Here is a 13,211-nt window from a genome sequence, read left to right on the forward strand (position 1 = left end):
GCATTGTGGCCATTATTGTCCACGCCTCTGGAGGCAGTTTTATGATCTGAGGTTAGTCAGGACTAGACGTGTATGGGTTTATCACATGTATGGAGTTTTTCTTCCCAGGCATCTTCCAGGACACAAATTGTGAAAGAGGTGGTTCTACAGTAAAAGATCATTTTCTCACATGATTTAATTCATTTATTTATTTTTTTTGTCCAGGCACGTGCTCTTACTATGGTCATTCACACTTAAATAACAACCTACAGTCCAACAGTCGCAAGCTTTACCGTTATGCGTAAACATTTCAGTGCAGGGTTGACACATTACACAGATCCATATTCAGAATAATGATGTAAACAAATATATTTGGGCTTTATTTGGATTATGTCAACTTTCCATAATCATATTCTTCTATATGATCTTCTATCTGCTCGATCACTCCTCCATGTTCCTGCCGTCTCGGCCCACCTTGATGTACACCACCGTCAGAGCGATGGCCGCGATGAAGATCACTCCTCCGCTCACCAGGTACGCGATGGGCAGGAAGAGGTTGTGACCGCCGAACCAGGTCAACGTGGTCAGCACGATTTCCTTCCTGCCCTGGAAGTACTGAACAGGGTAATCTGGGAGAGTTAAGGACCAAACTGTGGATACAGGAAACATGTACGGCATGTTTGAATGCATCAAAGAAAGACATGCATAATGGCGTAGGGAATGACTTTTACAGTCTGCAACACCGAGTGTTAGATTAATGATTTATGTAGTGCATGAGTGTGTTCAAATATTTAAGATTATTCTTTTATTCACTGAGAGAATTCACCGCCTGGAGCAACCACCCACATCGCTTATAAACAGAAAGAAAACAAAAAACAGTATCCTCCCGCCTGTCTAATATCGTTCAGTCTCGTCTGCTTTGTGAATTACAGGCTGCATGGGTAATATATGAGGAGTAATACACCATGAGGGCTTGTAGATAATATCGGGAAGAGAATTAATGATGGAATTGTCTTGATGCATTACCGTTCTCAAGTTACAAAGCTTATTTTTCAATACCAGCACATCCTGAAGTGGGTTATTTTTTTATAGTTCCCCTCCATACCGCAGCAATTTACCAGCACATGCAATGATTTTGATTTATTAAAGATCAACATTCATAGTTTTTTTTTTTAATAAAATAAACGCATACCTGTTATTACTTACATTATTGACCTTTTTTGCATTGATCCTATAAACACCGCTTTGTCTCCTTAGAAACAGCTTTTAAGTCTTTCTGAACTTTTAACACAAGGCTGAATCCCAAATCCCTGTCTAAGCTCTGAAAAGATCACACACAGAAATTAGAAACTACTTGCTGTATGGAACAAGTGATTGTACACCCTACATCTTCATCTTCCATACCGCTTATCTTATATACAGGATTACTGGAAGCTTGGAGCCCATCCCAGGATACTATGCACACAAGATGGGATACACCTGGACAGGGTACCAATGCATCCTGCATCACATCACACACACACACAACAAGTAATTAAGGAAGGCCAATTAGTCTAATCTGCATGTCTTGGAGGAAATTGGAGAACCTGGAGGTAACCCACCAAGCACGGGGAGAACATGCAAACTCAACGCACAAGGCGGGAAGGGATCAGGGAAGTGTGAGGCCACAGTGCCAGTTCCATTTTATACTATTTGAGATCCGACCTCAACAGAACAGTTAGTTAGCTGTAACAGTTGGCATGGTGGCTAAGTGGTTAGCGCCGACGCCTTGCACCTCCAGGGCCTGGGTACGATTCCTGGCCAGGTAAGCATGGAGTTTGCATGTTCTCCCCATGCTGGGTGGGTTTTCCCAGGGTACTCCGGTTTCCCCCTACAGTCCAAAAACATGCAGATTGATGTTCCAAAAATTGCCAGTAGTGTGTGTGTGTGTGTGCCCTGCGATGGATTGGCCCCCTGTCCAGGATGTACCTCGCCTCGTGCCCCCCGTGTCCTGGGATGGATAGACTCCAGGCCCCCCATGACCCTGTGTAAAGGGTTAATTGGTATAGACGATGAGTGAGCGAGTTAGTTAGAATTAGAAAGCATGAAATGTCTGTATTGGTGATTGTTACCTGCACATCATTTTCCATATCATTGTTTCTTTTGCAACAGAAGCACTGAATGTATTTTAAAAAGCTAACATATTAAAACAAGTTGGAGCAACATGTCAGAGCCAGTTGATTAACCCCCCCCCCTCTGCCCAAGCTGTCTTATTATTATTAGGATACTGTAGGCGATGTGAACGCTGTAATTGCCGGCAGGGAGGCCGTTGGAGAAATAGGCATCAGCACGGTTGAGAATGCCATAGAGCTTTTTGAAGTTGGGGAAGGCCGCTTCTCTCATCCACACGATCAGATCGTCATTGATGAAGCCGTTGTTGTTGGGATCAGTACGGTCGAGTTCATACACCGGACGCTGCCAGTACAAGGGCTGGGCCGTACCTGAGACAACACGAGTGCATGAGCTTATATGAAATCTACTGTATACGCGTGAGTGTGTGTGTGTGTGTGTGTGTGTGTGTGTGTGTGTGTGTGGTCTTATACCTTGGAAGGCTTGCTGAAGCGTCGAGTTGGATTTGGGATTGTGATACTTGACGTTTTTGTCCGTGTACCAGGTGATGCCCTTCCTGAGGAGTGGAACTATTCTGCCCGTAGACTGATGGTACAACGTAAACGAATCTAAGAGCCCAAACAATCGAAACAAACAAATGTAAACAAGACTAAACTTTTAATTAGAAAACTTAGTATGATGTAAAAACTGAACAACATTTTTTTGTTTACTATAATACAAGATCACACAAAGAAATTAGAAAGAAATGCATGTCAAGGACATGATGAGTGGGAGGAAATACAGTTCTAACACAACAACGCAATATGGAGTGATTGGCGCATGGCTCACACCGACAGTTTCTTATCTTTAATTACTGTTTAAGCAATGTTCTCTCCACAGAGATAAAATATTTATAGGCTTAGAATTAAAGTAAATTTGAAATGTGCCGGAAGATCTTTGGTCTTAGATCTACAAAAAATAAAAAATAAATCTAAGATTTGTCTATTTATTAATTATTTAATAATAAACATTATTTAATTAATTCTTCCTTGGTTCAATTTTAAAGCCTTATAAACAAAATAAACTAAAAATAAAAATAAGAGGTTCATAGAGGGACATAAACTTTTGACTGGAAATCCATATACTGTAAGTAGATAAAATATTTAACTGTTATACGCTCCTAGAAATCAACACGAGTTAGTTAATAAAAAGTCGTTCTACCAGCCTTTCTTATAGAGAGCTATTAAATGTAAAATATTAAGCTATTCCTATAATTTTGGTTAACTGCTTTTTTAAGTTTAGCCTTCCCATCAGGCAAATTATTATAATATAGTAAAGAAATGTTCTCTTAATTCTCTCGCCTGGTTTGTTGTTTTTCAATTTTTTTACGTTTTAAGGACCCACTATGGAGCCACATTTTAGATTCTTTTTGTTTAAAAAAAATTGTTTTGCTAAAATGTGAGACTTAATTGTATCTCACGTGCACAAATTAACAAAAACATAGAAACGAACTGTAACATGTTCGGACAATAAACCGAAACATGGGAACAAATGTTTATGCATGCATGAATTGTGGGAACTAATTGCATCATAGTTACAGAAATTTACCCAAACATGAGAATATACTGTATCTTTTGCACAAATGAACCAAAATACATGGGGATCAATTGTATCTTATACAATTGTGCTGGTGAATTGTTTCATGTTTTTGAAGTGTATCAAACACAGGAACAAATTGTATCATGTTGAAACGAATTAACTAAAATATAAGAATGAACTGTATTTCCGGAAGAACAAATAAACGAACACATGGAAATAAATTTGATCATGTTCAAATGAACTAAAATGTGGATGAGATTGTATCATTTATTCATTTATTCATTCATTCCTCGTCTATATCCCTTACTTTGTATACAGGGTCGGGTGAGGCCTGGACCCTATCCCAGGAGACTCTGGGCCTGAGGCAGCATACACTCTGGATGGAGTGCCAATCCATTGTAGGGCACACACACTCACACTCACACACTACAAGCAATTTGGGAACACCAATCAGCCTAATCTGCATGTCTTTGTATTGTGGGTGGAACCACGGGGAGGTCATGTAAACTCCACGCACACAGACCCCGAGGTGGGGATCACATCCAGACCCTGGAGGTACGAGACCACAGTGCTAAGCACTAAGCCACCGTGAGGCCTGAAATTACATCATGATTATATCTTCATCATCTATTAATAATCTAAATATTTGATGCTATTGAATATTCGAAAATGATGGTTTAGAAGGTGTGATGTTGGCACTTACAGATTCAAATGAATGCACATAAAGCTTATATATTATATATTATATACAGTGGTGTGAAAAACTATTTGCCCCCTTCCTGATTTCTTATTCTTTTGCATGTTTGTCACACAAAATGTTTCTGATCTTCAAACACATTTAACTATTAGTCAAAGATAACACAAGTAAACACAAAATGCAGTTTTTAAATGATGGTTTTTATTTTTTTTAGGGGGAAAAAAAATCCAAACCTACATGGCCCTGTGTGAAAAAGTAATTGCCCCCTGAACCTAATAACTGGGCCACCCTTAGCAGCAATAACTGCAATCAAGCGTTTGCGATATGTATATCTGAAATGTTGTGTTACTTTTACGCCAGATGTTACGGGACATGCACCTTCCAAAAAGTTCAACTTTTGTCTCGTCAGTCCACAAGGTATTTTCCCAAAAGTCTGTTCTTTTTGCTTAAAAGTGGTTTGGCCTTTCGGATGAGTTGTCTCTGCGCTCTTGGGGTAATTTTGGTCGGCCGGCCACTCCTGGGAAGGTTCACCACTGTGCCATTTGTGGATAATGGCTCTCACTGTGGTTCGCTGGAGTCCCAAAGCTTTAGAAATGGCTTTATAAATGTTTACCAGACTGATAGATCTCAATTACTTTTGTTCTCATTTGTTCCTGAATTTCTTTGGATCTTGGCATGTTGTCTAGCTTTTGAGGTGCTTTTGGTCTACTTCTCTGTGTCAGGTAGCTCCTATTTAAGTGATTTCTTAAATGAAACAGGTGTGGCAGTAATCAGGCCTTGGGTTGACTACAGAAATTGAACTCGGGTGTGATAAACCACAGTTAAGTTATTTTTTAACAAGGGGGGCAATCATTTTTTCACACAGGGCCATGTAGGTTTGGGTTTTTTTTCTCCCTAAATAATAAAAAACATCATTTAAAAACTGCATTTTGTGTTCAATTACGTTATCTTTGAACAATAGCTAAATGTGTTTGATGATCAGAAACATTTTGTGTGACAAACATGCAAAAGAATAAGAAATCAGGAAGGGGGCAAATAGTTTTTCACGCCACTGTATTAAATTCACATTACTTTATTAAGTCTAATCAAGAATTAAAAAATGTGTGATAATGTCATCACAACACCAAATCGCTGATTATTGTTCTACGACAGCTGACTCTGGTGTGTTTTATTGCGTTAGCCTTATATCAGTATATTGTAGCTCTCATAGCGTGTTGCATCATCATCATCATCATCATTCCCATAAATGAATCTTACCGTTAAACACGCTGTTAGCTACTGCACCACAGGGGGCGATAGGCACGCCATTTGTATCATAAGCAAACGGCTCACAGTATGAACTGGGGGCCTGCAGGAGACAAGGCAAACAAATCAATCTAATTACCAGCCTTTATAGACACGACTAAAAAGATGAGAACAAAGGGACAGTGCAGGAAGAAAGATGAACAGTGGTGTGAGTGGTTCCATACGGACTCAGACCCGAGGAGACGGATCCAAAAGAAGACTAATAAGAAAAACCGCTCTAGATCAAAGAACAATTCTTGACAGAAAGCAAATAAGCTGCAGGATAAGGAGAGACAGAGACAATCAGAGACAGCGGGACATTGAGCACCTTCAGGCTATTCTTCCTCCCGACCAGCTGGGCATCATCGCGGGAGTCCATGTACCTGCGCAGGTTCTGGTGGAAATTAATCAGGCCATAGTAGAAAAAGACATCCCCCTGAGAGACAGACAGCACAACCACATCAGCTTGGTTTTTTGTTTTTTTTCCCCCTCTCTCTATCTCTCTATCCGACAGGTGTTCGAAAGAACAACAAGAAACAAGAGGGTATATCAGCCAAAAACCTGGTACACTCACTTCCAGCGTGCTAACTTCCTCGTGATAATTGATGAATCCTCATTGGGATTCCATAACTGTTGCAGCGAATTGATGAAGCTTGGCGTCAACTAGTGTGAAAGGTTCACACTGCTGAGCACGAGAAGTGCGGGAAGCGAATAATATTAACATGCTAAATTAAACCACATTGTAGATGTGGAAGCCCTTGTGGCACTGTAGCAGGATAAGAATGATAATGCACTGCGAGACAGGCTTTAAGGTTTTCCCTGGGTTGTGGATGAATGACAAACAAAAGAAAAAAAAAATGATGGGAACGACGTTCTGGAAAATTCACATGGACTCGTTAAGGAGTAACGAACAGACAGATAAGCATACAAAAAAAAAGATAAAAAAAAAATTCTGCATTAGATACACACTGATGGATTTTGCTTTGTGCACTGGTGCGCAGTCATGTTGGAACAGCAAGGGGCCACCATGAACTGTTCCCACAAAGTTGGGAGTATGAAATTGTCCAAAATGTCTTGGTATGCTGGAGGATTAAGAGTTTCTTTCACTGGAAGTAAGGGTCCCAAACTCAACTCCTGAACTCCAAACAACACCACACCAGATCCGACACGACTGGGCACCAGTGCACAAAGCAAAGTCCATAAAGACATGGATGAGCGAATTTGGTGGGGAAGAACTTGACTGGCCTGCACCTTATAATATAATGATATATATAATATATAATAATACATTCTTTTGAATGACTATCACTGTATCACCAATCAGAAGCAGCAACATTAATCACATGACCCCGATTAACCAATCAGGTCAGGCGGTGGGGGGGGGGGGGGATGATTTATAAAACACTTTAGCCAGTGTTCTATAAATTCATCGTACCTCATCGTATATTATATATATTATACCCTACATACGCTCACTGCACATGCGCAAACCAAATGTTTTCCGCATCTTTCTCAAATTTTGTGGAAAGCCCATAAATTCATGCTGCTACTAGCGGGATCTTGCGGTTAGTGTACAATCTAGCAGTGAGTATAGAATAGCATCTCCGGCATCATATACAAAGCATGTTATATATATATATATATATATATATATAATTATAAAAATGAAATATAAAATTCTCTGTGATAGGGTCCTAAGTCTCCTTATAGAAGGTGAGTGAGTGAGTAATATTACTTTAAAGTACATCTACTCTAACTTGAGTAAATTCTTTGGCTACTTTACCCACCTCTGTTCACATGCATGTGAAGGCAGGCGAGCGAATACTTTTGACGATACAGTGTAGCTCTGGTTTGTACTGTTGATTTTATTTTTTGCTTTACCGAGAGTTTAAGTGATCTACATCATCATGATTTTTTTTCTAACCACATGTCTTCCACCATCCTTCCAGATTTGAGAATGTGCTGCAAGGTTATAATCTCTTTATTTTTTTTTTTTATTTATTTTATTTGCTTGATGCAGCCCAATAGTCTGGCTCTTCTAAAATTCTGACCTTTTTAAGCCAGCAGTGTAAATTTATATATCTTTCTTAGCAGGTTTGGCCTTGGATGGACTTTTGTTCTCATCTACTAGATCATTAAAAAAAAAAAAAAAAGTTTTTGTTTACAGAATTGTTGTGGCTAGAATGAAGAAGCCACATAGTGTACAGTATATTGCTCTTGAAGAGGTGAGAAAGTCAAGCTCTGCTCAGTGAGCTCTCTTCGAAAACTAAATACATCAAGATTCCATTTGGAGATATGTCTGGAAGATAACAGCATTAAAGTTAAGTTCAGGAAACAACTGTATCACAAACAGTTGGGGAGGACCACACGATATGCCGTTTCGTCCCAAAAATCCTTTTACAATACGTTCTTTCTAGCCATGGTGCACACACACATACATACACATGTAAACACATACCAGGAAGGTCTTTGGGATGCTGAAGTTGACCACACACTCACACTGGGTAGTGGCGTTGGTGCGATATTTGCGCATCTCCCAGCACTGCTCACACGTACCCGCATCTGTATAGTCAACCTAGAACACAAGATAGAAAATGGTAAATATTTGTATTATTCAAAAGATAATATTCAATTTAGATTTATACGAGTGATGGTGTGGATATATCAGACTTAACCCCAGTGCCCCTCTCACAATGATAAGCTTTCACATTAGCTTCACTGCAGTTGCTGCATAATTAAAAGTAAAAGCACCGAAAAATAACCTTTACATTAAAAAATAATACTGTGGAAAGGAATTGCAAAGGTTAGCAATGAACTGACAGTACAAGAATAAATTATAAAAAAGAACTTTGTCTATTACTGAAACTGTTCAAATATTAATGATGCAGTCATTCACCGAGTAAAGGGTTCAAACGTGTTTCAAAAAAAATCTCTCTCATATTAAAGGGCTGTCATTAAAGGGATGGTTCTTTTTTTTTTTCCAAGTCTGTCTTAAAGCAAAATTGTGAGAACACAACCTCAGGTCTTGGTCATTATAAGTTTTTTCTGCTCTACACACCAACCGTGAAGTTTGTCACCCGGAAAGCGAGTAAAGTGTAAGTAATTGGGGTCAAATTCCACTGAGACTCATATGAAGCTTCTGCAGTACCACTGAGCTGAATCGAGTTTAGAGATCTTTCAGAGTTGCCGTGTATTTACTACAAATATAAGCCTGTTTGTTTATGAAAAATAGCAGTACCTAGCCACAGAGCTGGAAAACTTATAACAAGCAAGACCTACACTTATGCAATGGTAATAAACACATCAGGTTTTTTTTTTATTTACAAAACTAGACTAGACAAATTCCTTGTTGCCTTGCACCTCCAGGTTCCTGAAGCTGTGTGCATGGAGTTTGTATGTTCTCCCTGTGCTGGGTGGGTTTCCACAGAGTACTCCGGTTTCCTCCAACAGTCCGAAGACATGCAGATTAGGCTAATTGGCGTTTCCAAATTGTCCATAGTGTGTGTGTGTGTCCTGCAATGGACTGGCACCCCGACCAGGGCCTCGAGCCCTAGGATAAGCTTCAGGCTTGCCGTGACCCTGAGTACAGGACATGCAGATTATTATTTTTTTTTCCTGAATACAAAAAGCATGAAACGGTATAGATGATGATGATACCATCGCAGAGCACACACACATACACACCATCACACGCTACGACAATTTGGGAACGCTAATTAACCTAATCTGCATGTCTTTAGACTGTGGGAGAAAATCGACGAGACATGCAAACTCCATGCGCACAGACCCGAGGTGAGAATCGAACCCGGATCCTAGAGGTACAAGACGACAGTGCTAACCACCTGGAGAATTAATAGCAATTTCGAAAACAGCAAAATGAAGTAAGATTAATTTTGCATGCATTTCCTCGCTAATTGCCTTCTTTGAGCTAATTAAAAAAGCTACATTGAATCAGCAGAGCATGCCAGTGCAATATCCAGAAGCAGCATGCATGTGTGTCCGTATTAATATAATAAGCTGAGAGTGGTTTATTGGTAAATCATGGCAACAATTAGATGTACTTTGCTGGAGTTTCCTTTGGTTTATAAGATTGACACAAGATATGGACCTAATGAACTGTGCCCTTTTATATATATTTAAAAAAAAAATCATAATTGCTTTAACTGTTAAGCTGCACTGATGAGTGAGTGAGTAAATGAGTGAGTAGGACAAATGCCAAACTATCCCTTATTCACACACTTCAGCTGATCAATTTCCCTATAAAACTCAGTTCTTAATGGCATGGATTCCGTTAAGATTCTGGTCCATGTTGATAAGATTTCATCAGCAGATTCTTCAGGGGAATCTGCCGTTCTATCTTCGCTTAAAAAGTGACTCCTAGCTGGGAGTCCTAGACAAAAAGTGATTTAGGAAACCTCTCAGAGCAACTCTAAGAAAGGAAAGTACGAAAACCTTTATCTTAATGAGGAGGTGTGGTAAAGGTCTTATAATGGGCTCTTTGTGAAAATAGAATATATGATAAGCATAATTTTTGTATATAAAGAAATTGTTTAATCATGAAAGCAGGCTACTTCATGCAAACAGCATAAAACAGCCAAATGATTTCATTAAAAATGTGTTTACTTTTAAAGCAACTGATTTCCACGCAGTCGTTACTATATTTAAGTTCTTACATTTATTTATTATACTGATTTTATTACTTGTAATCCATTTCAGATTGATGGGAACAAAATGGCTCAGCTTTTACCAATTTGCATGACTGCAGGACAGTTTGTTTAAATTGCACTTTTGGATGGTCTGTAGTCAACAATACAAGAAAGATGGAAGGAAGTAAAACAACAACAAAAAAAAATCAAATTGGACAGCAGAGCAGTGTTTACTTTTAGCTTTACGTTCAGTGTTTGGAGAATTTCTGCCATTTTGTCCTTTGCTATAGAAACTCTTAAAAGTCCTCCTCTCTACTCTTAACAATTTTTACATTAGGAGGTGTTTTTAGGGCTAAGATGTTTCGTGAACCATTTTTATCTTTATTAAGATTAAATCCTAAATTTAAGGGGAAGTCCTAAGAAAATATCATAATTCTAAGAATTTTCTTTGAACTTCATCACTAGGAGTCAGAGGTGGAAAGTAATGAATTAGGCTACATTTACTCGCGTTACTGTAATTGAGTAGTTTTTTTTTGTGTACTTCTACTTAGTAAAAGTAGTTTTTAGAATCTGTAATTTTACTTACTTTTATCTGTAAATTTATGTTTTTTTTTTAAGTATTGTACTTTGCTACATTTTAAATCATATTCGTTACTAAGTAAAAAATAAATGAAATAATGATAAAAATAATGCAACAAGGAAGGGGAAAAAAATGCACCCCGGAAACCACTGCACTGATTGATTGACGGGCGTGGAGAACAAACGCGCTACATACACAAGAACGATGGAGACGGACAAAACAGATGCCAGTGATGCAGACACAGCTAAAAGCAAAATGCCATCAAATTCTTATGAAGTGAACCCCTGGTCATATTTAAGAGAACACTTAGATTTCAAGCACAAGAAACAGCTTAATTATGCGAAAGTTTTGATTTCATTAAAAACAACTAGTTTGAGATTTATATCTGCTTGTCTTTTTTTGAATTACACTAGAATCCCCCATCCCACCCCCGCTGTAAATTTTTTTTTTAATGAGCTACTTTTTACTTTTACTTGAGTATATTTTTACACTGTCAACTTTACTATTATTATAATTATTATTTAAAATTTCACTTAAAATAACAATATACTTGTATTTTGAGTACAAAAGTTTATTACTCTTTTTTTCTCCAGTCTTCAAGTTTAGTTCCTCTTAGTTCTTCTCCTCTCATTGGAACCCGATGTGTGATCTGCTCTTGTATCTCACCTGCCTCAAGGCTTAAAGTCTTGTGCATTCTGAGATGCTTTTCTGTCCATCACAGCTTTGCAGATTGGTTATCTGTAGCCTTTTAGTCAACTCAAACCAGTCTGGAAATTCTCCATGGCCTTCTCTCATCACCAAGCCATGTCCATCATCAGGCCTGCTACTCACTGGATGTTTCCATCTTTATTGCACTATTCTGAATAAACTCTGGAGACTGCTGTCTGTGAAGATTCCCAGTCATCCAGGTGAGGTTATCTGGGAGTCGAGTCATGTCAACCGGACATCTTTCTTGTTCAGTAGACACGTTTCACTACTCGTCCAAGTAGCTTCTTCAAGTCTGAAGTAGTAGTAGTGAAATGTGTCTAATGAAGAAGTCCAGTTGACACGACTCAACTTTCAAATATCTAGAGACTGGTGTGCATTAAAAATTCAGGAACGAAAGTTATAGAATAGAATAGAAATGTTCGAACCTGCATGATTTTATGCACTGCCCTGCTGACACACGACTGGCTGATTAGAGAGCTGCATGAATGTATGTGTGTAATAAAGTGCTTCAAGTATATTTAAAAACAATTGTATAAAACAATGTAATTTAAACTAAACGTTACATCAGATCAAATCACATACTAACCACCTGGAGTATTAACAGCAATTCTGAAAACTGCTAAATCAAGTAAGCATTCCTTGCTAATTGCCTTCTTTGAGCTAATTAAAAAAGCTACATAGATCAGCAGAGCATGCCAGTGCAATATCCAGAAGCAGCATGCATGTGTGTCCGTATTATTAAGATGATGTGTTAGTAGTTTATTGGTTGAATATGGCCGGTAAATTATGGCAACAATCAGATGCAGATGTACTTTGCTGGAGTTTTTCTTTGGTTTATAACATTGTGAAAATGTATCATAAGGACCTAATGAACCACAGTCCTTATATTGCAAGAGAGAGAAAAAAAAAACATAATTGCTTCAAAGCTTTAGCGGTGCAATTTTGCTCACAATCAGCTTCTGAGGTGTAAGCACTGCACAAAATGAAAATAGAAGAGGAAAATAACCAAAATAAGGAATTTAGAGGAAAAAAACAACTATACATACATGCTGTATATACACACAGAAACCCGAAAGAGAAAGAAGACATTCTTACTTCCTAGTAACTCTCCTCCGTACACCTCTCCATTCAATTCACGATGGCCTGCTTTACATTACGAACATTTTACATGAGCGTACACATACACACACACAGAGTAGCTCACCTTAACCTGGTATGTGTTCTGTACTGTTATGAGGAGCCACACTCCCAGCACCACACACACTAAAGAGAGAGAATAGAAGATAGGCAGAACGGTCTGTGGCATCAAGGAAGGAGACCACGCTGGCAATCTTTGTTGTTTGAAGGCCGAATTATCGGGTCTCCGGGCGAACGGCCCGGCTTTCACCTGCACTTTACCCATCGACACACACTTCCACACAAATAGCAGTCAAAATAAACAGAAACACAGAGCAAAAATAAAAACTCTCTCTTCCTGTATTCCGCTTTAATTCCCAGAGGCCCTTGCATGTATGCATGTGAACCTTGGAACCTTTGTTACTTATTAACCATACACACACACACCCCTCTCACCACTCACGTCATTTTTCCTGTTACGACCGAACTGTTCCACATTCCAAAAAAAACAGCT

General features: G+C 38.7%; 1 protein-coding gene across 1 annotated transcript; it reads right to left on the reverse strand.

Annotated features, from left to right (window-relative positions):
• Positions 1–333: 333 nt before the first annotated feature.
• Positions 334–13,040, reverse strand: tmem30c (transmembrane protein 30C). Its single transcript, XM_053496782.1, has 7 exons — positions 12,786–13,040; positions 8,106–8,222; positions 5,976–6,083; positions 5,621–5,711; positions 2,562–2,696; positions 2,247–2,459; positions 334–608 (listed from the first exon to the last, which is right to left on the reverse strand). Exons 1-7 carry the CDS (start codon positions 12,981–12,983, stop codon positions 421–423), a joined length of 1,050 nt encoding a protein of 349 aa, XP_053352757.1. The 5' UTR covers positions 12,984–13,040; the 3' UTR covers positions 334–420.
• Between the last annotated feature and the right edge of the window lie 171 nt (positions 13,041–13,211).

The sequence above is a fragment of the Clarias gariepinus genome, chromosome 5 (assembly GCF_024256425.1).
Source record: "Clarias gariepinus isolate MV-2021 ecotype Netherlands chromosome 5, CGAR_prim_01v2, whole genome shotgun sequence".
NCBI lineage: Eukaryota > Metazoa > Chordata > Actinopteri > Siluriformes > Clariidae > Clarias > Clarias gariepinus.

Bases quoted from the DNA above. Each gene is read 5' to 3' on its own strand.
- tmem30c (XM_053496782.1), bottom strand. From the start codon at position 12,983: ATGGGTAAAGTGCAGGTGAAAGCCGGGCCGTTCGCCCGGAGACCCGAT. The intron at 6,084-8,105 runs GTATGTGTTTAC...TCTGTCTCTCAG, and splicing joins GCATCCCAAAGACCTTCCTG to GGGGATGTCTTTTTCTACTA. The intron at 609-2,246 runs GTATCCTAATAA...TAACTCTCCCAG, and splicing joins CAGCGTTCACATCGCCTACA to ATTACCCTGTTCAGTACTTC.